The following is a 25780-nucleotide window of genomic DNA, read 5'->3' as shown; positions in this document are numbered from 1 at the left end:
CAATAGAGGGATAGGGTTAATCAAATGTTTGAATGTGTTGGGGGGCCAGAGAAAATAAATATTTTTACAAGGTGTCTGAAATTTGTTGTGACACCCCTGCTCAAAGAGTCAGATTTAATATGGTAGCCTAAATATTCATGGCTAACAGCTCAGGTCAAATCACGTGTTTTCTCTGACAAGTAAAGGTGTAAAGAGCATAGGTAAAGAGTTTAAATGCCTCCCACTCCAACTAAAAAAATCCTTACTATGCTAATCCCAGGAACATTGCATACATGTATATAATCTCAGCAATTTCTGCATATTGCACATTTATATATTGTAGATGTATTTATGCAAAGATTGTTTACTCTATTTAGTATTTATATATTTTTATTTATTGTATCACTTTCAACCTTACACTGCTACTTTTCCCCCACTATGTAGCTTGTGTCAATTTGAATTTCTCCCAAGGGGGATCAAATAAAGATACATCTTATCTTGTTTTAGCATTTCAAGTTAAATCACGTGTTTTTTCGGGCAAAGTAAAGGTGTAAAGAGCATTGATTAAAGAGTTACAGAGCATCTTGGCAGCTGGTCGTGTCTACAAGATAACCCTAGAGTTGCGAAAGCTCTCGCGAGAGTTATCATTTTAACCCAAAATATGACCTTTCTATAACCTTAACCAAGTGTGTTTTTGTGCCTAAACCTAACTAGACATAACCCTAACCAAATCATAATTATTTCAGCAGAATGCCTGAACATTAATAATCAATGAAATACAAATCTCGCGAGGGCTTCGCAAATGTAGGGTAACCAACTGTAGAAACGACCCAGCTTTAAGATTCAGCAGGTTTGCTCTCTGCTCTCCAGTAGTCGCTTTGCTCCGCGGGCAACGCTGGCGCTCGCCGATATTTCCAGCTCGCTGTGGATTGTGGGAGAGACGAGGACACTGCCCGAGCTTGTTACCGGAGACATTTTTTTTTCGCCGTGCCCTGCATTTGTAAGTACTCCACCTGGGTTCGCACACCGCCGTTCCGGGTCGAGTATGGTCGCTTCTTGTCGGCCGAGCCTCTCTCCTTTCACCGGGCTGAGGTGTTAACGTTGCCATTTCGTGGTTTTTCTGGCATTAGAGGCCGACAGCGGAGACCGAGCCGCTGGAGCTGACAGGCAGGCAGGGGAGGGGAGGAGGAGCGGGCAGCTGCTGCCTCTCTACCGGGATTATTTCCACCCGAAAGCTCGCTGACCTGAAACGTAAAACGTCCTCATATCGTTTGTTGGTTCGTTGGCACAGTATGTAGATAGAAATAAAATGAGATAAAGACATCCGGTGGGCTCTTGACATGCAGAAATATGTCTTGTCAGTGGCCAGCAGGAATAAATGCCCAGTGTGGCGCTTAAACCCACCTGCACCTGGCCGGAGTGCAGAAATGCCGCAGATGTTATAGACAAAAAACATCTGTTTCTGCTTTCTGTTGGTCTGTAATGTTTTGTTTGACATGGTTTAGCTTGTGAAATTGAATTTAAGAAAATACTCTGGCCTATGGTGGGGGCTAATTGATTATCAGTACAAACAGCTAATTGGTGTCTGCATCTGGCACACTAACGACATAAATGTATCATTTATTATTTTGACGTGACGACATAATCTACTAGATTGATTTGGGATATTAAAAATAGTTTTAATAATATATGAATTTAACCCCCAAAATCATATATATGCATATTAAATATAGCTAATAATAATTTAACAGTGTTAGGATGCTAATGGGTTAATAATTAAATATTTGTTTGCAGCATTATCCTTGTCTTCCTTCAGTTTATGTGACATCCAGGCTGCTCTGTAACATGAGGGTAATTTAAAGAAAACACAGAAAGCCTGATTTGAATCTTTGGTAATTACTGCACCAACATGCTTAATGAATGGGAGTCATGAAGCTGAGCAGCATATTGTGTCCTAAATCACCTTGGGTTAGTCATCAACATAAACATTTAGTGTTATGCTTGACAAGGAGAGTTTATTTTTTTCTTTTTGGCAATAAATAGATGTAATCAGAGGCTTCTGTATGTGTTTATAGAGAAATCACAGACTGTAAAATCAGGAGACAAAGCCCATTCACACTTTGATGCTCCTGTAAGAAAGTTTCATTCAGTGTGCTGTTGCATTATCTTAGCACAGACCAAATGTAAATTCACAGTGAACCAACATGAGTCATTCTTTTGGATGCATTCAGGGGAGTAATAGTCACTAAGTTGACTTAAGCGGAGCATAACTTACTCGTGATGACAACAATAATATTTTTATGAATTGTAAGGGGTTAGATGTGGATGTTGGAGTCCCATTCCTGCTACACAAGCTCAGTTGTAAGGTGTCACAATGTGTCGGATCTTCCACACACTTATAAATATGTACAAGAATTGCATTTACTTTGTTGTGACACTGTTGAGGAAACAGGCTAAATGCATTACTGTCATACTGAGAAGAATGTTCCATGTTTTCATCCTGCAAAGAAAAACATCACCAAAGTATAATTTTAGTAGGTTTTAAGCGCCAGAATTTATGTTTTTAAATTATTCAGTGATTTCCACCCAGTCCCAGGAACAGGAGCGATCAGATCCCCTAAGGTCCAAATGCACGGAAAGTATCTGACGCAATTGTTTTGAAATACACCTGTACTTTTAAATGGCCGAATGCACAACAAAAGTGTTACAAGGCATGTCAAACTGCCTTGATGCCCCTATATTGACCTTGTTTTATATTTGTGGTGTCAAATGATGAATTTGCAGTATTCAAATTTAGTAAAGTTTGGGGTGGTTTTTGTCAGTTTTTTACAGATTTTGTCTAATGCATTTGTTTCACCATAAAATGACAAGAAAGAAAAGTAGTAATTTCCTGAGTTGATGGATTATTGTTAATGTGTCCCTGCAGAGCCTGACACTGGTAGCTGTCTCAGAATCATGTCCAGCCGAGGAGGAAAGAAGAAGTCGACTAAGACGTCCCGGTCCACCAAGGCCGGGGTCATCTTCCCTGTGGGGCGCATGCTGCGCTACATCAAGAGGGGCCTGCCTAAATACCGCATAGGAGTGGGAGCGCCTGTCTACCTGGCTGCTGTCCTTGAGTATCTTACTGGTGAGTCAACACTGTATGTACTTAATACTGGTAGTTTTATGTGTTCGTTGTTTCAGAGAAGACTCAGTATTAATACAGTAACTACAACTGAGAGCTGCGTGTCTGCATCCGAGTGCAGTTGTCACTTTACTGTACTTTATGACACTACTCTGAAGTGAAAGTTTTTTAAAAATGTTCAATTTTTTTGACATCAATGACTGAAATTTTTTATATTTAGTGATATAAAAAATAAAGTAATGCAGCCAAAAACGCAACTGCTGCATGTACAAATTAGAAACCTTTCCCACACAAACTTGCCAACACCAGCTTCAGCTTTGAGATACGACAGGCTGTGATTACTGATGAGGACGCACTTTAAAGCTGTATATTCAGAGATTTCACAGTTCAGAAATCACCTAATCTCTTGGTATTTGCAAAAAAAAAAAGTTGATGGGCTACATTTGGAGGCTTGCATGCACTGAGTGTAGTTCTCACATATAATGATTCATTTTTACACTATACTATTATTTATAAATCATAAGGACCATGTGAACGTTAATTCAGTTCATCTAAGCATTCAGAGGCATGAGTTTTTGCTCTAAAATATTTATTGATGAGCTCTCCTGATATTTTCCCTTTTACGATCGTAGCGGAAATCCTGGAATTGGCGGGGAATGCTGCCAGAGACAACAAGAAGGGTCGCGTCACACCACGACACATCCTGCTGGCCATTGCCAACGATGAGGAGTTAAACCAGGTCAGTCGCTGCTTGAAACTTGATATTATGTCACATTTATTTTACCATTTGATCTGCTACTTGAAGGACACCAGTGTTGTTTTCTTACCTTACTTTCAGCATGGGGCTATGTGCATTAACTTAATTCTTTGACTTTGTCTTGCTGTCTCAGTTGCTGAAAGGTGTGACCATCGCAGCAGGCGGAGTCCTGCCCAACATCCATCCAGAGCTGCTGGCTAAGAAGAGAGGCGCAAAGGGCAAACTGGAAACACCCGTCTCACCGGCCCCTGAGAAGAAACCCAAGCCGGTTAAGAAAACAGTGGCTAACAAAATGAGTGGGAAAAAGGCAGGAGGGAAGGCGAAGGTATGGCATGATGTTAACAGGCCACATGATTAGTGCTGAATGTGGGTAAAGTTTCATTACTTGTACTTACTTTGTAATGTTTTTGGATCGTTTTAAGCATGTTAAAATTAAAATTAAAACTAAACTAATAGCTTATGAAGAAATATGATTTTAAAAAAGAAAAGCTTGTGTTTACAAAGCATACCCAATAACCTGAGCTGGATCTCCAAATTAAAGGAGTGATTTATTTGAAATAGACTTTTAGGTTAAAGTAGGAAAGTATTGAGCTCTGTCTTGCAGTCGAGCGCAAATTCATAGACATGTCAGACATGTTGACTCCAGTTATGTAGACCTGAGGTCAATGCCATTCAAACACTTGATTTTATATAAATAAGGACATGAAACTGAGGAGAATAAAATGAGAAATAAACAGATAAATGTTGACATCTCATTGCCAGCATTTTCTCAAACTTGGAAATCATTACTAAACAAAATGAGATCTGGACTGATGCTTATATTTAGCTATTTCCTGATGTTCTTAGCTGATTTAAAATCTTAGTAAGAAAAGAGTGGGGACAAGTCCAGAAGATTTAGGTCAAGTTTTAGGGATCAAATGTCTTGTTTTGTCCGACCAAATGTACAAAACCCAAAGATGCTCAGTTTACTTTCATGTGTGGCAAACAATAGCATTTAATTTTTACATTGAAGAGTTTGAAAAGAGCAAACATGGTGTATTTGCTTAAGAAATTACTAAAAGATGCAAAGCTCTGTAGCTGACTCTGACCTCCCAATAGAGGGAGACAAGAGGAAATAATATTGCTGTATTTAGCATCACATAGGGTCAACTATTGTGTACTTTGTCCTCAACAGAAACAGGGTGAGGTGAGCAAGGCGGCATCGGCAGACAGCACTACAGAGGGATCTCCAACCGACAGCTTCACCGTGCTCTCAACCAAGAGCCTCTTCCTGGGTCAGAAGGTCAGTTTTCTGTCAAATCACAGATACACTAACCTCACATCAACACTCAGTATAAACAGTAACTTTTTAATGATCCTTTTTATGCCCTTAAAGGTATACTATGCAGGATTTGTCGAATAGTATTTGTAAACACAACATTTCCAGAGCGAGAAAGAGAGTGAGAGCGGCTGTGTTCAAGTGAACTAGGGAGTGAATGAAGAGAGGGAGTGGCAGTAGGGAGAACAAAGCCATGACGCAGATAAGCAAAACGTTATTTTCATTTTCATCCTGTCCGCTGCGGCCTCTGTGCTCTGGGTGTGTGTAGCTCAGCCCCGCCCTCGGTCAACCAGACACACAGACCTTCAGCTCTTTATTATATCCATGATATAGACAGAGAGCAGAGGAAAGAGACAGGGATTTTAACTGGTTGCTACGCTACGAGTCCCTACCTCACACCCTGCACGCTGTTATGGGCTGGGAGTTGAAGACCAGAAACATCCTAAACAAAAGAATAAGAAAATACAAGCAGATTGTTATTAATATTATTATTATTATTATTATTATTATTATTATTATTATTAGGTTTATCTGCAGATAAATGCACTGCCTGACACTTCTAGTGGGTCATAAATGGTGATTGTGAGATTATATTTTATTCTGTACATTTTTTTAAGGAAAATCCTCCATAGTATACCTTTTTAAGAGTCTGATAAGACACAAACTAGCAAACTATTTCAACTTAAATTGTTAGATCTAGCTACTTAATATATTGACCTGTTTCTTATTCAGTCTGTTATTAATATGATATGTATTATGTGGTAATGTTTTCTCCATTAGTCATCTGTTCTGTCTCACAGGAGGAAAGTTGTTTGTGATATTTTGTCCATTAATTGCTTCACCTCCTTACAAGTCTGCTTTGATTCATTAAACTTCATATTAGAGCTACAGAGTAGTGACACAGAGCTTGAACTATAATAGCTACAATCATGAATGCTGTGTTAACTGTGTGTCTATCACTGATGTGTAAGCCATAGACCCCCCTCCTCACTTTAATCCCTTTTAACCTTTTTTTATAGAGTTGAAACATGGAAGTAAATTTGTCTGAAAGTTCCATCTAAGCCCCATCAAAGTTTTCTTTTATGTTCAAGTAAGATCAGAGAGATCAGAAGCTTATAAAAATAGATATGAGTCAGAAAGAGATAAAAAGGCAGGAGAACGACACTGCTTGTAAGAGAATGAATTACTCAACAATGATGCAAGAAGTGTCACAGATTCCCTCTTCCTGATGTTAAAGAGAGATAATACATGATAATATTTGCTGATCTATTTTGATCTCTGCTGGAAATATGACATTGCACACTCAGTTTGGGCAAAAAACTGTCATTTTATTCTCATGTTATACAACAATGAGGGAGGACACAGAGTTGACACAGGACTGGCTGATTGTTTTTATACATTTATATATTATGTCATGATCTGATGAGTCAAAACCCTCTATTAACCCTCCTGGATGTAAAAAGTCAAATCCCCTAAACAAATATGGGAATTTACTTATTGTTTCAGCTCAGGTGTGACTTTGGCACTGCATGCTTTGGTCTACCATGCATATGCTAATACATAGTGTACACTAACACTGTATATACATAGCTGAGTTATTAACCTGGCTTAATGTACAGTAGTGGTGGCACATACATTTAATTGCATCATTTGTCTTTTACTACATATTCAGTTTTAATAGTTCTGTGTTTATTGCTGCCACCATGACAAAAAAATGCAAAAAACAATCTTTCTGGTCCTTTTTTAAATAACAAGAGCATCTTTACATTATAACCTGCTAGTTTTATCATTGTTTTTTCTCATTATAAGGAGGAAAATAACATGTCATACTATGTAAGCTATGATATTATTAGTTAAAACTATAACTAGACTTGAAGCATGTTATGAATAATGACATACAGGCAGAGGAGATAATTACTGTGTGGTCACGTTTCACTCACTGTTAAAGAAGAACTGCTGAAATACACAGACTGACACAACAACAGCAAAGCTTGGTTTTAACTGCTTTTCATTTTATGATTGTTTGCAAATCATCCACGTGAATCACTTCCTGATGCAAATGCATGTTACTATAGTTGCACATATACGCTGCTTACACACATCACTTCCTTGACAGGTGGATTTAATAAAAGTTAAGATTAAATTCTAAAATCAAATATTTGATGGTGATAATAATAATAGTAATACTAAGAAGAAGAAGGAGAATGATAATAAATCCTGTGGTCTGCCTGTTTGTCATAACATCACCTACAATTACAAGAAAACATTATCATTATAATTAATAAATAAAGAAATACATTTTATCAAAACTGCAAGTACTTTTTTGTCCTAGTGACAGCAATACCCTACTGTAATCAACACCTGTAGCATTTAAAAATATATTAATATTGTATTGATTTTTGAATTTACACAGTTTAAAATATGAGTCGAAACACAGCCTGTCTGGATATCATGGTGTTTACTTATTTTTTTGTATTATATGTATATGAAATTCAGCTTAAACTGATTGAACTGAATGAGTAGGAGCAGCATTTAGATTATCTTTATTAGTAAAATGGCTCCGTACATGATTGTGTAGCTGACCCACAGATTGCAGCAGCTGTTGAAATCAGTAGAATGTAATTAATCAAATGAATGCAGTTAACGTCCCACTGATTAACGTAATGAACCCACAAATAGAAAAGCTAGTCTGTTTCTGTTTTATAGACTTCATTCTTGTAGCTGCACATTTCCTGCCTGAGCTTTTTTTGCCTCTCAGTGTTTTATTCAGTGTCAGTCTCTCACGCTGCTTTCTCTATCACTGCTGACGGGGCGATGATCTGGGTCTTTATCATCAAGTCTTCCTTTTAAATCCTTAGGGGATGTTTGTGTAATAGATAACTTGTGAATCTTAAACTCTGAGACACTAACAGGATGTAGTCTGTCCATTTGAGATTCTTAGCATTTAAAAGGGTACCTTGACATTTTGACTTGACTTTTTACTGTACTCTTTTGCCAAGTCACAGACTGTTGGTAACTGTTTGCAGTCACCCTTCAGTCTTCCTGAAATTGCATCTTCCCCTGAAACTATAGGACACAGGTAGCCAGTATAAATGTCTCTAAATGTTTTTTCATAGCGTAACATGAATAAAAAGACCACTGACTGACTATATGGGAACAGCAACATTAAAGGGACATTGCAAGATACAGTATGCAGGAGGTAGATAGAATAATAACCAACCATTGATAATGGAGTAAAACTCTTAAATAACTTAATTATAATTACTTCTAAAGCTTCTAAACTGGCTCAATTTATGTTACAGTACTACTTTGACCTTGTGGCCACTCTCTGTCTCATTGACATTGTGTGAGGTCACGCTGTGTTCTTTGACATATTTAAAATTAATCGGCAGCACATTTTTTTTGATAATTGATTCATTGTTTTAGTCATTTTTCACACAAACATTTCCAACAATTCTCAGGCTCCGGCTTCATAATTGTGAGGACTTGCTGTTTCTCTTCAACAGTCAATTGAGCATCTTTAGTTTCTGGACTTTTGGTAGGACAAAATAAGCAAATTGGAGGCATCACAGCTGGCTTGAGGAAATTGTTATTGGCATTTTTTCACCATTTAACATTTCATATCGAGAAATAACCTGCATGAATCAATAATGAAAATAATCGTTAGTTGTAGTTCTACACTTGAAGATAGATAATTTGGCCACCTTGCTCCTCTGTTTTTATAAACACTGTAAAAACTTGTACATCAAGTTGCTCACAATGAGATGGGTATAATCGCTGACAAATCCTAAAAGCATGCATAAACCTGATGTTAATCACCTTTCTAGCACACTAGCGGTGTTGTAATTGTTAAGTATTTTTACATAAGGAGATTATTTTCTCTACTCCTTGTGTACTGTGTACTTAACCTGTTACTCTACATTTAACATACATACAGTACATGTAGTGTTGACTCACTTTGTTAAATAGGTATATTAAATATTCTCTTTTCCAATCATCAAAAAGTCAAGGTATCCCTTTTAAGCTGCAGTGTGAATCTAATTTTAATGGCTTTGCTTCCTCCCCTCTTCCTTCTTGCCCCCTCCCTACCTCCTCGGCATGCCCGCCCCCTCGCTCCCCTCCGCCTCCCCCTCCGCAGCTCAACCTTATCCACAGCGAGGTCAGTAACTTGGCTGGCTTTGACGTGGAGGGGGTCATCAACCCCACCAATGCTGAACTTGAACTTAAAGATGATCTAGGTGAGCTCCCCCTCTCAGCTTCTCAGGTCCAAGTGGGGTTTTGAGATTTAAAAAAAAAAAATCCTTGAATGTTGAACAGCTTGAAAACTTAAATAAATCCTCAGCGAATCAGAACTTGAAGAACAAAGTTTCACCATCTTGCCCCAGGTCTGCTCAATTCACACTGCGGGTAACTTGGGTGTTTGGCTTAACTGCAACTCATTATTTTAAGTTGCTATTTAAAAGGGAAAAAAATCAGGAATGTGTTTATTTTTATTATGAAAAAGTTGTTTAAAAAGCCAATAAAACAAAAAACCAGGAATCCATTGTCATAAACCAGTCATTATGTTTTTATACACTTAAAGGGAATCTGGTGCATAATCTGAAGGTCATTGGTGTTTTCTCTGCGTGTTTCTTTACACTTTCAATGACTGTTTTTTATTATTACATTTTCCTCTTAAAGCAGGAAATGCACATTTTAGACTAATGGGAATATTGAATGAAATGGTTGAAAATCAATATAAAACAATCTGTTCCTTGTATTTGGAAAATTAGTTTTAGGTTTAATACAGCTACAGAAATGAACCTATGCAAATAATATTTTTGGCTGATTTGATATTGTCCTTAAACATCTCAGTAAGACATATTTGCTGTAAATAAAAGCTCAGTCAAATAACTTAAAAATGACAGTAGACACCAGTGAAAGATGCAGCCATTCTCCAAGCAGTAATTACTCATTTGTTGCTGCAGGTTAAAAATAAATAAAGAAATAAATCTTAGAACAGCTCGAACTAACGTGTCATTTTTGCATGCGCTTATTGAAATGCTGGTAAATGCGGCCCCCATCTTTCAAAGTCAAAAGTTAAAGTTCCTTTATTGTCATTATATTGTGAACAATACAACGAAATTAAAAGTGCCGCAGCAGAAGTGCTTGGTAATGATTGCTTGGTAATGATTGCTTGGTAATGATTGGAGGGCGGTCAGCTCTGAAGGATATAAAAACACCTTGTTGGTGTTGCTCGCAGTGTGAATACATGATGAGGCCTTTTACTTTGATCCTCGGTGACCTCAAGTATCTTGCAGATCAATAGAACATCATAAATAAAACACATTTCTCAGAAGCAATACATGAATTTCTGTGGTGACATTCAATGATTTTTACCAAAGCCCCTCAGAGCAGGGATCCTGCTTACTCTTCCTATCATGTAGATGTGTGAAAGTTCATTCCAGGTTATCTTCCTTTCAGGTGGCTGCCAGACATTTGTAATGCTTGATAATCATTTTAATCCCAGAAAAACAATTGGACTGAAATAAAGCATCAATTTACAGAAGAAAAACTGACATGAACCTCTGTTAGCCTGACTGTTAGGTGGTTCACCTGGAGTGGGATCATAAAATTCTTGACTTATCTTAATGAGGCAAGAAATTAGGATGACACAATTAGTCAGAGAACTGATTTAAAAACGAATTAAGTATTTTAAAATATACTCTTCCATTAAGACTTGTGTATTGATAAGTATAAATTTAAAAATGGGGTAATCAATTGTAGTTCAGTGTTGTTTCTTTGAATAAATCTGACTAAATGTGCAGCCCTGCTTCCTAATTACATTATGTGACCCACCATGTTTTCAGTTGGCTCTTTGTTTCCTGTGATGTCATCAGCCAATAAGGAGCGCACTCACTTCTCTCTCTTTTCCTCCTGTTCTTCACTCTCATCCTTTTGTTCTCTCTACTTCTTTGTCCCATCTTGTTACTCCTGATCACTCTGTGTTTTTTACCACCATGTTTTTTGCCTGTTGTTTGTTGTCGTTGTCATCTGTAGTTGCAAGTTGTCCAAGCCGACATTTCCATCGTGGAGAGCGACGCTGTCGTTCACCCGACCAACTCCTCCCTCTATACAGGTGGTGAAGTAGGTAAAGGAACCATTGATGCCACCGAGACCACGACTGCCTGTCTGCGCTCTCTCTGCATATTCCAGATAGTCTGCACTGCAGTCTGTGGACAAACATCACAGCAGCATCACAGTTTATATTCTGCAGTGTTTATTTAGCTGAAGCTCTTCTGCATACAGTATACAGACCTGCACGATAGCAGAACTTCTAACCCAGAAACCACTCCTTTCTATAGTATATATGTAAATGAGTGAAACTCCAACTGACAGAAAGTCACTGTATGATGAGTGAAAATTAACTTGCAGAGGCTTGAATTGAGCAATCAGGGACTGTTTTGAAAACAAAAAATTATTTGTTTATATGCTTGTGGGGAAACTACAGTTTCCAGGATTTGAAAGTCAGCTGCCAAAGAGCATTACATTCACACACACTGTTTTCAATTATCCCAACCCACAAGACAAATTCAAAGTTGACATTGTGAAAAGGATGATTTGAACCCAATAGTTTACTAAAAGCAGAATGAACGAAGCTCACTGCTTAACCTGGAACACTTCAAACCTGAAAAGCTGCACCGGCCTAACAAAGGTGCAAATAAACACAGGATCATCCAGGGAAAAACCTACACCAGGCTCAACTTTACCCGCAATGCAGTGTCAATAATGTATTAATGATATTAATAGTGCTTGTTGCTGTGATATCTTCTCATAGTCATAGTCATAGACTTTGCAGTGTTTTGGATCAATTTTAATTGTCTCACTGGTAGCTGAAGTTTGACACCCTCACCATCACAGCACCTTCGGTTGTCTGAATGCAGCACTGTTATCAGTCTGAACGCCTGATCTGTCCGCTCAGTGATCCATATCCAACATTGACTATAGTAAATGTTCACAGTCTAATGAAACTTTTAAGTCTTTGCAAGTTTATTTTCACAACATACAGATAAATGAACAGAACTGCAGCCTGCAAATCAGACATAAATGTGTAAAACAGGGATGACCCTCGTGTTGCTGTTGTCACCTTTCGGCGCTTCAGTGTATAACCATCAAGAGTTAGGGCATCCGAGTGCTGTTAGCCATGTGAGAGATGAAGTGGTAACAGAAATGTGATCTACACACAGTCGAGCGCATCATGTAAAGCATACACGACTATATTTCTGTCGGTGTAATTGTGAAACCATGCTGCTGCTGCTTGTTGGTTTTATTTATTTATTTATTTATTGTACCACTTGACTGAAAACGCAGGCTGTCTTGGACTCGCTTCATTTCCTGTAACTTCCATCCCCTCGACTGTGCTGTCAGTTCATTTTCTGACTGAAACATTTATTTCCTCAAGTCAAAATTCTGATGTTGAATTAATAAGCGAAGGAATGTTAAACTGTCCTTTTATCTGCTTGTTTTTATTGGCTGTTGTAAATGATTAACTTTTAAAACTTAAAAGGTTGGCATTAACTGTATGGTGCTCTCTGGCTCTGGTGGACTTGAATCACCTCCTTTCTTTCTGGTTTCCTTTGTGCCTTCTCTCTTTAGCTCTGAGTAAATCTGAAACAGTGCAATCAAAATACATAGGAAAAAAAAACAGTTTCCTTCCCTAATGCCTTCACAAATTCTAGATGTATGTTCCTCTTCTTCAGAGTTGAACTTGAATCACTTCCTGAACAGTTTTTTACCTGAAATGTTTGTGCGAACAAGGTCAACAAAGCTTTTACATTTTCATCTGGAACAGAAACACTTGTTCAGTGTTTAATTTGAGGGTAAAAGAACATACTCTCGGTCTTCTGTAAATGAGCCAGTATGTGAGGACAGAGGGAAGTAATTAGGGACTGGAACTTTTATACATTAGTTTAAATGACTCAGAATGAGTCATGTGGAAAATAGCAGCGTTGAATCTTTGCACTTCATTTGTGAAACTTTTCCTTGGTCTTACAAAACAAAGTAACAGAACTTCAGTGCTGCTGCGTGAGAGATGGGATCTCAGAGATTCAGAGAGAGGCCAAGTGAAATAGTTGACAGCATTGTTGACAGCCTGCCTACCTGTCTGTCTACCTGTCTCCATGTCTGCCCGCTTGCCTGTCTGTTTGTCTGTCTGCATGACCATCACCTCTTCTCTTTTCTGCTGTCTTTCTATCTGTCTGTCTGTCTGTCTGTCTGTCTGCAGTACATGAGGATGTGATCACCACAGTATTGTCTTCCACTTACAGGCTCTGCTTTGGAAAAGAAGGGAGGGAAGGAGTTCACTGAAGCGCTGCAGGAGCTGAAGAAGAAAAATGGCCCTCTAGAGGTGGCTGGTGGTAAGTGTTCAGTGCAGAAACAGTTTAGATTTGGGAACCAGTACCTGCTTCTTACCTTGTGTTTATACAGAGACTCAGACCGTCTTATCAGCACAGTTTCTATTTTGTGCCTGAGTGTCTAGTCAGTGACATTCAAGGACTGTTCTTTCATCTCTTGCACATACATTTGATCATCGTTGAGTTCCTGCTGTCTGTCACAGATTCACAGTAAGTTGAATTACCTTTGTGACTATGAATGTGCCTCAGTGTTTTCATTGCAAAACTGCTCTGAATATGATTTATTATTTTTAAAAGTGAAGTTCAATATCATTCTACCAACAACCCCTGCTGTGCACTTGTTACACATTCATAGTTTAGCCTGACAAGTTTTCCACTTCTTGAGTGAGAATTATGTAGAATACCAATAGTTAGATATTAGTCCATGCTATTTGGCAGCCAAATGCAGCTTGTTGTAATAATTCCTCACCTTTCATTCTGTATGGTTAAGCCAGTGAGGAACCATCAGAAAATGGAAAATATTTTATTCTTATTTTATTTTATCCATTTTATAATATATTCTTAGTCATTGACCATACAATCTATATGTTTTTAAGTCAAAATTAATCTTCCTATCATTATAAGAAAAGACCAGAAAATACATCCCTGTTTCCCACCCAATCAGGATCTCATGGTTTCACTAGTTACTAGGTAGAAAATATGTCAGGGAGCTCTGTGGTTGGAGGTCCTTCTGTAAATTTGACATTAAAACTAACCAATCAGATTGCACCTCTAGGAGGGAGGATTCATCTATCCATAAAATGGTGACAACAGCTAGACACTAGGCAAACACTGACATTTCAGCAGTTCCTTTCAACTGAGGAAAATAGAGGTATTTATTTATTGTTACAAACATTTCTGCGTGAACATGACATGGCCGTTGAAATTTGGGTTTAGCTGGTTTGATCAAACAACATGACACAAGACAAAGCAGCAGGTCCAGAGCTAATATTTAATCATAATTTAGGTTGACATGTTTGTTCCTAAGATGCCAGTTTTGCTTCTTTTTTAAATACAAAGCAGGAAGAGAAATTCTTCTTTAACCTGTTTGACTTTTTGTGACATTTCCTGCTGCAGTTAAAAATATTCACATATCTCTCTAAGCTTCTGCTTTGTATTTTAGAGGTGCAATGGTTCAATGGAAAATTAATTACCAAGTATTTTGATAATCAATAAATCATTCGCTGTTTTTTTCTTTAAGGAACAAGCCTAAACATTTGCCAGTTGGAACTTCTAAAATGCATTTTTCTAACATTTTATAGGCAAAATAAATAATTGATTAATGTTGGAAATAATAATCAGATTAATCGATAATTAAAATACTTGTCAGTTGCAACCCTGTTGTATTTGTTTTTCCTCTGATTTTTGTTTTTTTCACACTGCCTCGCTTTGGTTCAGGAACAACTCAGGATGACATTAAAGTTTCACAATTTGACTTTTAGTGTCGGCATAAAAGCTTTCCTGAAGTCCATATTGATCCACTCAAGCGCCACCCAGCTCCTATGACAGTGATGTCAGTGTGTCCTGTAAATCTGTCTTCTCACACACACGCGCACACTCACACACACACATGCACTAAGCAAAACAGGGCCAGGTCCTTTTGGCTTCCACATTAAGCAAATGATGTCAGGACACTGCAGTAAAGATCAGCCCATTGGATATGAACACACGTTTCACACACTCAGACTGATTCATTGTTCTCTTAAAGGCTAAATGTCGTCAGAGCTTCCTTTATTATTGAACCACCGCAGACTTTAGAAGTTTCAGTGTCACATGCACAAATACACTTTTTATAGAAACAGTGACTACTTGGATATTTTTGTCATGAAAACGATCAAAGGCATTTAGTACTGGCACGTAATATCAGTCCTTGGTGACTTCAGTCTTAAATTAAAGACATCAGTCTACAGAGAGCCATATTGTTTGAATCCTTACAGATTATTTTATCTTTCAGTCCATTTGTCTCCCTCTTTCTGCCCGTCTCTTATTCTTACTCCATCTGTCTCTCTCATTATCCATCACTCACACTCACTTTTTCAAGCACTCCCCACCTTCACCACTTCTCTTTCTCTCTCACATTCAGCCAAGTTAGCTCAGCATCCTAATCCCGGGCTGTGTGGAGCTCATAAATAGATTACCAGGTGACTGAACAGCGAGCCAGCAGAGCCTGTTAGGGATTCTGGGAATCTGGATCAGCCAAATGGTCATCCTGACCAAACCTGGTTTGAGAACATTTGTCAAACAAGTTCTTCAGGATGTTGTAAAATATTGTTGTTTTTAAAGCATTTGTTCATCTGGATTTAGCAAGTAAATTTACCTGTTTGAGGGCCAGTCAGGTACCAGAGTTACTCCCAAAGTCATTCAAACAGAAGTTTTATACATTTTTATCTTCCAAAGTTTGTTTTTCTTTATAATGGATGGTTCTTTCATAAGTCATCGACTTCATAGATAGTAAATAAAAATAATTTATGGGAAGTGTTAGATGATAAATGTGAGCTCTGTAAGTTTCTAAGTTTATTAGTTATAACCAGTGAAATTCATCTAGAAGACAAAATGGAGTGCTGTCCCAGTGATTCAGTCATAGCAGTTAAATTGAACTAATTGTAATCTTTAGAAAGGTATATGAAAATGAGGCATAGCAAAATTTATTTGTGTGTTCTTGCATAATAGTTGGTGATACAGTGAGTACTTGCAGGTTGTGGAAGTCGTGGCCAGTTTTTGGTCCCAGTCATAAATATTTGAAAGGAAAGGTCTGGCCATGTTTCTCATCCAGTGATGAGATGGCACAGATGTGTGTCCAAAAAATTGTCAAAATTGAACTCTGTGAAATTTCAGAGCATATTTACCTCACAATCCACCGACTGCAGTGAGTTCATTTAGTCCTAGCCTGCCTGCCAAGTTATGTTTAGTTGTTGCTGTGGAAGAAAAGTTATTTAGGAGTTTGACAACTAAATACAGTTTCACATATTTGTGTTCAGGAGTAGAGCTGCAACGATTAATCAATGTTTTTATAATCAAATCATTTTTAGTTTTAATTTTTTAAGCAAAAACCCAGAAATTTACTGGCTGCTGGCTTTTCTTTGTCATACATGAGAGTAAACTTAATCTTTGAGTTTTGGACTGTTGATCAGACCTTTGACTTGGGGAATTATAACAGGAACTTTTTACTATTCCCTAAAAGCAAACATTTAACCAAGAAAATAATTGGTACATTAATCAATAATTAAAATAATAGTTAGTCGGATCGTGAGCCCTATTTAGGACAAAAACGATGATAAATAAGTGTATTGATCTTCATATTTGTTGCCACAATTACCACTGAAATCAAGATGAGAAAAGCAGGTGGTATGCTACAGCAGTAGGTTTTACCACTACACGTGATAGTAATACAAATACAAACCTGACCTAGCCTACTGGAAAAAAGACAAACCCTGAACACAAACAATTTCAGGATCACTATGCTATGCTATGCTATGGTGACATGTGCTGCCACAGCTCTCCTCTACAGCTACTGTGTTTTCTCTGCAGGATTACAACAAAGGGCCAGTCTTTTGTCTTATTGTCATTTATTGACTTTTAAGAAAAGTATCAAGTAAAATCTGGCAGACTTTATGCAGCAAAAATTCATTTGTGTGCAGAAAGTAATGCGATTCATATTTCATAACATTAGCATTTATTTTAGTGTGTTGGATCGGATAAAAGAAATTGGTCATTAGCATGAAATTGACAGAAAAGAGGGCCACCTACAGAAGCTCAAACTACATCAACACAAAATCTACATAAATCTGGCAGTGCTGTCTACATGCTGTAGTTTGATTGACAAGTGATCTCCAGATGTGCAATACACAAACACCACCACATTCTGTTCCACCTTTCCAAACCATAAAACAAGCTGAACTTTAACTGTAATCATCATCAGCCAAGACTTTTCCCCATGAGCAGATCACACATGCGCTGTGGCTGACTCTCACTCTGCTGTGTAAGGCTCCTCCATCTCTGTGTGCCATCTGGAAATCAGCTCGTCCTCAGCTTTGACTCCAGTCCAGTAACACACTCGCTGTGGGCTAATAAACTCTGACTGGATGCTTTCTCACTTCACAGCATCAGGGGCTTTGGCTTAGCTACACTGTCTACAGCTGCTGATTTGATGGAAGACTAAACTAAACATTTAAACTCCAGAGAACAGACTCTTTCTTGTCGTCTTTTCTTCTCTGTTTCTGTTCTTTCTCTCCTCGTCTCTATCTGTCTGGAGAAGTGATTTCTCCAGCCCACCAGGTCAAACCATTTTAAGCTCTGTGAGATTTGCTGCATGCATTTTCCACAAAATAAAGTGTACTTTTAGCATCTCAGGCCTCCAAACTCAACTTTTGGGGTTTGACCTCTGACAAAACATGTTAATGGAACTGATTTTGACTGTAGACACTGAATGTGATGTGCAGAAATCCAGCAAGCTGCAGCACGCCAGAGGTGAACAAGTTCACTCAATGACTAAAGTCAATTAGCACAGATTTGATGTTGCAGCACAGCAAGTATTTGTGTCTCACATATATTATAGATCTGATTTCACAAAATAATGGTGGCATCTGTGGGTGACTACAGGCATTAACTTTCATTTTGTTTTCAGTGTTATAAACATGTAAACATTTATTCAACAGCCGCCTGTTTGCTGGGATTTGGGGAAGTGACACCACATGTTTTGACTTTGTGTTTCAGAACAAACGGACTTCTACCTGAAGTATGTTCATCAGTATTTCCTCTTCTCTGCTCACCTTACAATTCTTCCTCTTCTTTTCCTCTGTCACTCAGCTGTGTTGACCGGAGGTTTTGGTCTTCCCGCCAAGTACGTCATCCACTGTAACAGTCCAGGCTGGGGCTCCGACAAGTGTGAGGAGCTGCTGGACAAGACAGTGAAGAACTGCCTGGCTCTCGCTGACGAGAAGAAACTCAAATCTGTGGCCTTCCCCTCTATTGGTAGTGGAAGGTAGGAAAACACACACACACACACACACACACACACAAACACACAGGAAGAAAGAAACTAGTTTAACATACTACGCATCATGTAATTATGTTTAGTTATTTTTGTATTTATGTTCTACTGATTAATAATCATGTTCACCTTTTTTGCTGAAGAGTAAAAGTATTTTCTGTGATGCTTGTCAGAATGAGAAACAGGTTTATTGTTAAGTAGGTTTGCATGTTAAAAGGAAATTGTCTTGGTGTTTTGGTGCATAGCAGTCAAAACATATGCAAAATTAAGTAATGCTAAATAAATCACAATTACAATGAAGATATGTTTAATATATTCTAAGTGAGAAAAGCTGGTACAGGTTTAAATTTTAAACTGAAGAGGATAAAATGAGATGTACAAATATTGAGTTTGTGATGAACAAGATGCTGTTAGAAATCATTTCACTTTGGCAGTTTCGTCCAAAACTGGAAGTGGTTAGTCTAAAAATGTGGTAACATGAACACTGTCTGCAAACCTGGCCGCAGATGAAGGAACAGTACCGGAGTTCACCCAAACACGGTGATCTGAGATTAGTTTGTATGCAGTTGGAGCGTAATCCATACTCTAACTGAAGGAAAAATCTATGTCAAGAAAATTTTGTAAAAACTCTCTTCTTGAGGATAAAACATTTCTTTTGAAGAACCAGACAAAAGGAACTCCAAACATGCACATGAGAGAGGCAGAGAGGATCTCTTTTTAGCACTGTGTCCCACAGTGCTTCATACCTTGTTACAAATAAGTAATCTTGCAGGTCATCACCTCTGTGTGTCTGGTTGAAAGGTAAATTAAGAGGTTTAACAAAAGATATCAGTAAATAAGAAGTAAAACACTACAGAATACAAAAAGTTTTCCTTCATTGATGTGACAGTTAAAATGGAGAGGAAAAGTTAAAGGAAATCTTAGAAGTAAATGCTCCACATCTTCTCACATATCATCATAACGTAATGAGTGGCATTCCTGCATCGTCAGCAATAAAAAGTTTGTGTTATGTGTCTCTGCCTGCACGTACATCATTCTCCATTTTTCTATGCAAGTCAAAACGGGAGTTGAAATGGTTTCCAGGCAGCGGTGGTCAACATCGCCACTTTGATCAAGACGGATTTACACAAACACAACATAGACTGAAACAACAGTGTGAAAACATGGAGGTTAGAGCAATGGCTGCCAAACTGTTTGGCTGGTGACTTCAAGGCAAAGCAAAGTATTCTCATGTGCCCTTGTCACAGGTTTAATATTGTATTGCTATGAGCTGCAGCAGTTCAACCAAAGATGAGAAAGAGAACCAAGTGATGTTTCCCCTTAGTTTTTTTTACGTCTGAGAAGATAAAACTTAAGCTTTTAATGATAAAAAAGCAAAGGCTAGAGAAAAGTAATAATGAAAAATGAAGGAAAACTAAGCTAAATAATGTGTTAAGCAGAAATCCTGTATGTCTCTTTCAAGCCCTTCAATTTATCTTGGGATTCTTGTTGCGTCTGGAGCTCCATGTTGGGAAACAGAGATTCAAATGAATGAGCATAGTGAACATGGCTTTAGAGTTTTCACACTGAAAAATCAGGAAACGTCCTGGGTGAGCTGTGTTAAGAAGAAGAGTCTTTGAGTATTCATATTTTACCATTGGAGAGATTGAGTTCTTGCACTATTATGAAGTCTCCCATTCATATTCCTAAAAATGTGCTTTATACCATATTTGTGCAAATAAAGTTAAAAGCCGGGTCTCTGGTAATGGCCGCAGGCTGGGGAAAACAAGGGTGGATAAACTCCTAGTGCCTCATATATAATGTGCACGTCAGTAAAGCATGAATAGTAGTTCTATGAGTACAGACCTTTTTAATCATTATGATGGCAGTGACGCCACATGAGCATGGGTAATAAGGGTAGCTTGGCTAAGTTAGCGAACATAGATCCATGAGGATGCTACCTGCATGCTACAGCTAAGTGGCACTGCCAAAACTTTCTGGGTGGAACTTGGGTACCAAAATTGTTGTTCCACATATCAGAGTAAGTGGATTACATGTAATGTGGTAACAAAAATGTAACTATTGAACAGTACAAACAGAAGCAGATCAGAAAACAAACACAAGCAATAAGGTTTCCACTAAAGGCCTGGTACCCTCTGCAGTTGAGGTAAATGAAGGCCTCAGCCACCACTTGAGGAAATGCTTTACACAAAGTAATCCAGGTAACCCAGCTGGACCCTCACTTTTTAAGTAGTTTTCAGTAAATAGCTAAGCATATACTGCACTGTAAAATACTGCTGACCCACAACAGCATGAAGCCACAGTCCTGGTCAAGTAAATAAAAAGTGACAAGACTCTCCAGCGTCTGACCACATCCCACTAAGTGTGTGTGTGCTTTCCTGTCAGAAACGGTTTCCCAAAGCAGACGGCGGCCCAGCTGATCCTCAAGGCCATCTCCACCTACTTTGTGGCCACCATGTCTTCCACCATCAAGACCGTCTACTTCGTGCTATTTGACAGTGAGAGCATCGGGATCTACGTGCAGGAAATGGCCAAGCTGGAGACGAGCTAAAAGAGTCTGAAGTATCCTTGTCCTTTTCCCCAACCATTTTTTTCCTGCAAGGAAATAGGAAGGTGTTTACTAGTGATTTGTTTAAAAAAAAATGGAGAGAAGAAGAATCTTTCTTAAGGCCGGGAACTTGTTTTTGCATTATGTTTGTATTTTTTCCTATATTGTTTTTAATTTCTTATTTACTTGTCACCTCTGACGTTTAAATGTAGAAGTACACTGTTCATTCTGCGGTCTTTTAATACAAAACAGTGCCACACAAAACAGATTCAACAGAGTGAGAAGACTCACTTTAAGATTTAATTTTCATGATATATATAAAAGATGTTATGAGAGATAGCTACTCCTCAATTACAAGGCTTCCAGAGAAGTCCGATGAATACGGGTTAATGCATGTAATGGCAGTAAAAGGCAGTAAAAATAACTGTTCACTTTCTTTTGATCTCAGTAACACAAGACACTTAATTGAGTGTATTTTTGGTATGAATTCATGGTTTTGGAACATCTCTGTTGTTAATAGTACTGTATAATGAAAAAGTAATGCATACAGAAGAGTTCAGTTTGCTCTACTTTGGTCTTCTGGAGACTAATATGACAAAGTGTTTTTGTTTTTGTGTTGTGTGTTGCATTTGTTTCCTTTTTGTCCTGCAGAGACCCTGAACTCCCAAAATAATTTTAATCAATTGAAAAGAGAGAAAACAAGTTCTAAATTCCCATATACAAGTACTCATCCTGGTACTAACATTAAGAAACAGTTTACACTGTCACCTGAACATTCGTTGGTTGTTATTTACAGGAAAGTAAATCAATTTATGACAAAAAAATGTATAATTTGTGTTTTTTTGCAGGGCACTAATGGTTTATATTGTGTGTTTCTATCAGTGTTTATATAGATGGAGTATTCGTGAAAACTTATAGTAAAATATTGGACTGTAACAGAGATTTTTATTTTCTATTTTAATTTTCACACAGATTCTAAAAAGGCACAGTTGATTTGGGAAGAAAAAAGAAAAATGTAAGAGATTGTTCTTTAGTGTGTTTTGTCTTTGTTAAGCCATAAAACAGCTGGAAGTGGAGGCTCTCTGCTGCTGCTTTGGGTTGTTCTTTCACCACTAGATGGCTCCCTATTATCAAGAATTGGATTTTTTTTTTTTCATCTCAGCCATTTTCTGTGCAGCAGCAGGCCTCTTCACACAGACGCTGGTCGATTTGAGTTTGATTTGAATTGGGACTGACGGACGTATACAAGGAACCGGACTGCTCTGCTGCATTTGGACTTTTCAACAGCCTAACTTTCTTATGAAAAAAAAAGAAAATTTCTAAAGAATTGCTACAATTGATGATTCTACAAAAAAGTCTGTACACACTCCGGTAATAAAATACCTTTAAAAACTTCATCTTGTTCCTCTTGATATTATGAGATCATTTCATGATTCATGCAGACCTTTAGGATGCTGCCAGGGACTGTGGGCTTCCATATAATTAAAAAAGTGCATGTGTGAAGTTAAACTATAGGAGAAAACATTCATTGTCCCCATAGGAAACAAGTGTGTCTTGAATGTAATAATAAATCCATCTCAACTGTATTTAAGTGAGCATAATTTTAAGTGTTGCAGAACAAATGGCAGAAGCATGACATGCTACTTTTATTTGATTTGACTGAGAGCCACATTCAAAGCCTGCAGGATCCCCAGCTCAACAAGCAGTGTGTGTTTCTGTGCTGTACTTGTGAGGGCCAAATGGGCTCACAATGAGAAAAGAGGAAAAATGTCAGCGTGAGGATGATCTGAAGAGCTGCCCTTTCAGATCAATTTTTGCATCGCAGGTTTAGGCAAGGTTCAGGTGGAGCATGGAGTAGAACACCTTAAAGGTCATTCAGGATGAGTGTGCTATTGTTGCTCAACTTTTACTTCCTCATTAATAACATTTTATGCTTGTGCCCAAATTTTTGACCTATAACCTGTTTTACATAAAGCCTCCACACACCTTATCTGATTTCCAGTCACACAAAGATGTAACACAATACAAGGTTTAGCATAGTGTGTCATTATTAGACCAGAAACACAAATGAGAGAAGACTGAAATCTCTATACCCATCCAACACTCAAGTCAGCAAAGTGGTGATTGAAGCAAAAAAATTCAATGTGTTGGAACAAAAGTCTGGCATAAGAGCTTTGTCAGCAGCACTGTTATCCTATACATCAATTTCAATTAGGTGTCTCCAGATGTGTGTTCATGTCATAATTCAACATGAATTTTAAAAAATGATACATAAGAGTTAGTGTCTGACAAAGGAAAGACAAATGCACACATGAGAACACAACATTCTTTTTATTGTTTTTTATTGTATTTGAGTTAGATTTGTGAGAACATCATGACTTTGTACCTGGCTGTAAGACTGCTTTCTCTCTTTCCAAAAATGGCAAAAAATGTGTATTCCTTGCCTGTCAGTGAGTGTCAGGTCTTGTGTACAAAAAGCTTTAAAACCCATATTTACCTATACAGTATATTTTCCTGATGTAGCGGGCTCTTGTGCTCATGAATAATGACTGTCCTACTGCATAATTACAGTGTTGGCTTTTAAAAAAAATATGAAGACAATCTTACCCAAACCTTAAACCTGATGCTTTGCCCAGTTGGGGCAGCGGAAATAAGACACAAACACATCACGGGCATATTATGAGTTTTTAAAATGGAATGGTGAATGTGTGAGTGAATAGTGTTGCCTACTTCCACATCCAGCACCAGCAGAGTGGTGCTGAGCAGGTGGTATACGCTGGGTTTATCAGTGCTGTGGCTGAAAATGACATTATTGGGAGATGTGAGTGAACCGAAAGTTGTGGGCTGGAATCAAAACAAGCTTAAAGACTATTAAGTTCTGCTTTGGGCTGGGTGATATAACTGAAAATGTCTAATTTCAGTCAATATCAATAATTATTGGTGATATTTAATGACTTATTTTTGACAAGGAGAACAAAAGGGTTGAAATGAACCACTTTATATATTAAGGTAGTAATTTTAATGCACTCATTTATTTACATGACATGTCAATGGTGCAACTGAACAACACACCTGTTTGTGTGTCACTCATAACACACTGTTTTCAGGGGATATGACAGTTTATGTGCCAGGGAGGGAGCACACCAGGGGTTTGTTCATGCAACCAAACTTTGGGGGTTTGGAATTAATGCAATTAAGTGAAACTATCAAACTTTTTTTATTGCTATTGATTAAGTGTCTATCGCTGCATCATATCTCTATCATTTTATCACCCAGACCTTGTAGAGTTGAGAGGGTCATTATTAACATTTATTTGGATATCACCATCAATTGTGCAGTTTATGTTAGCACTCCTCTTTGCTGGTGCAGGAGTGTTTGACTCTGAACAGGTGTGTTTTCATTCCCAAGCTCCAGAAGAATTATTTTTGTATATTGTTCAAGCATCTTCTCACGTTGTAAAAGCGTGTCTCCTTTCTTTTTTATCTCCTCTATCCTGTCCATTTCTTTCCACCACTCATCCACGCTTAGCACACCCAGTACATCAAAAACCATGACACAATCTGACTTTTTAAAACAATTTGTCTAATTGGTGCAGTAATACTGTTGTAAGGCGCTTACAGGTGTGTGTTCATAGAGTATTTTACAATAGCTTCAAACGCAACTGAGCCAATCATCAAGGACCACACTATCCATTTAATAACACTGAACAAATCTCCACCTTTCATCTGAATCAAATTTTGCTCAATCCTGACTGGTGCATGGAAGTACGTGACTTCTTTCTCTAACTGAGCCCGACCACTTAAAACCAGTAAGATGAGCACAGAGAGAAAAAAGGGAAATACAGTAATCTCTAATGTGAATGAACCAAAACCATTCTGTCTGAAAAGAGTGTGTTAATATAAGACCACATCACTCACAGTAAGAAGCTGATTGACAAAATGTTCAGGACCTTTAGTAAAAGAGTCTTTGAGAAAATGACTACTAACATTCTACAACTACACTATAACTACTGCAACTTTTCCAGAAGTTGTACTAAAAGTGTGTCACAAATACTATAAAGACTCTATCTTGAGAAATGAAAAGCAAGACCCTAAAGGCATCATTTTGTTTTACCCTTAAAAGACCTGATCTGTAATTTTTGGGGACTTTGGAGCTATATCCATGTTTTACTTTTGAGTTTAGAAACATCACTGTGGTAAACAAATCTTAGACAGACATTTCCAAATATTGATGGCTGAGGTGTTACATTTTAGTCAGTTTTGGAGTTGTAGGCTCCACCCTGTGTTTTAGTTTTCAGTGTTGGGATGGCCCTTTTGTTTACATTAAGATCATGAACTGGCCCTTTAAAGTTTGGATTATAAATTAAAGTTGTTAAAGGATCTTTTTTTTTACATTTTTAGTAGTTTGGGAATTTTTTTTCTCTCGATTATGATAATCTAAAAGTCACCAAAGCTTTTGCAGAGATCAGGGAATATGGCAACATGATAAGAACAAACAAGCCAGCACTAGAGCCAAAAAATGTGGCCCATTTTATTTGGAGGTAAATCCGAGAGTGAAAAATATTGGTAATAATCCTTTGTTGCACAAGAAAACTGAAAACAACCTGTCTGACAGTCAGACTTCTTGTGTTTC

The 25780-nt window shown here is 37.8% G+C and overlaps 1 protein-coding gene across 3 annotated transcripts; it reads left to right on the top strand.

Annotated features, from left to right (window-relative positions):
* The first annotated feature begins 855 nt into the window (after positions 1-855).
* On the top strand, positions 856-22543 carry LOC128371952 (core histone macro-H2A.1). 3 transcript variants are annotated; one of them, XM_053332385.1, is made up of 9 exons: positions 856-979; positions 2906-3106; positions 3736-3842; positions 3994-4185; positions 5035-5142; positions 11218-11308; positions 13485-13574; positions 18417-18591; positions 20986-22543. In XM_053332385.1, the coding sequence occupies exons 2-9, from the start codon at positions 2935-2937 to the stop codon at positions 21149-21151; spliced, it is 1101 nt and encodes a 366-aa protein (XP_053188360.1). In that variant the 5' UTR covers positions 856-979; positions 2906-2934; the 3' UTR covers positions 21152-22543. The 3 variants fall into 3 exon arrangements, with proteins under 3 accessions (XP_053188360.1, XP_053188362.1, XP_053188361.1); XM_053332387.1 differs by lacking the exon at positions 11218-11308 and adding an exon at positions 9317-9416; XM_053332386.1 differs by lacking the exon at positions 20986-22543 and having other exon boundaries at positions 11218-11304; positions 18417-18554.
* Positions 22544-25780: the final 3237 nt, after the last annotated feature.

The sequence above is a fragment of the Scomber japonicus genome, chromosome 13, assembly GCF_027409825.1.
Source record: "Scomber japonicus isolate fScoJap1 chromosome 13, fScoJap1.pri, whole genome shotgun sequence".
NCBI lineage: Eukaryota > Metazoa > Chordata > Actinopteri > Scombriformes > Scombridae > Scomber > Scomber japonicus.
Note: the sequence above shows the minus strand (reverse complement) of the source record. Positions and strands in the feature narration are given on the sequence as shown.

Excerpts from the sequence above, each read along its gene's own strand:
- LOC128371952 (XM_053332387.1), top strand. The coding sequence starts at position 2,935 with ATGTCCAGCCGAGGAGGAAAGAAGAAGTCGACTAAGACGTCCCGGTCC. Across the intron at positions 4,186-5,034 it reads AGGCAGGAGGGAAGGCGAAG|AAACAGGGTGAGGTGAGCAA; the intron begins GTATGGCATGAT and ends TGTCCTCAACAG. Across the intron at positions 9,417-13,484 it reads TGAACTTAAAGATGATCTAG|GCTCTGCTTTGGAAAAGAAG; the intron begins GTGAGCTCCCCC and ends TTCCACTTACAG.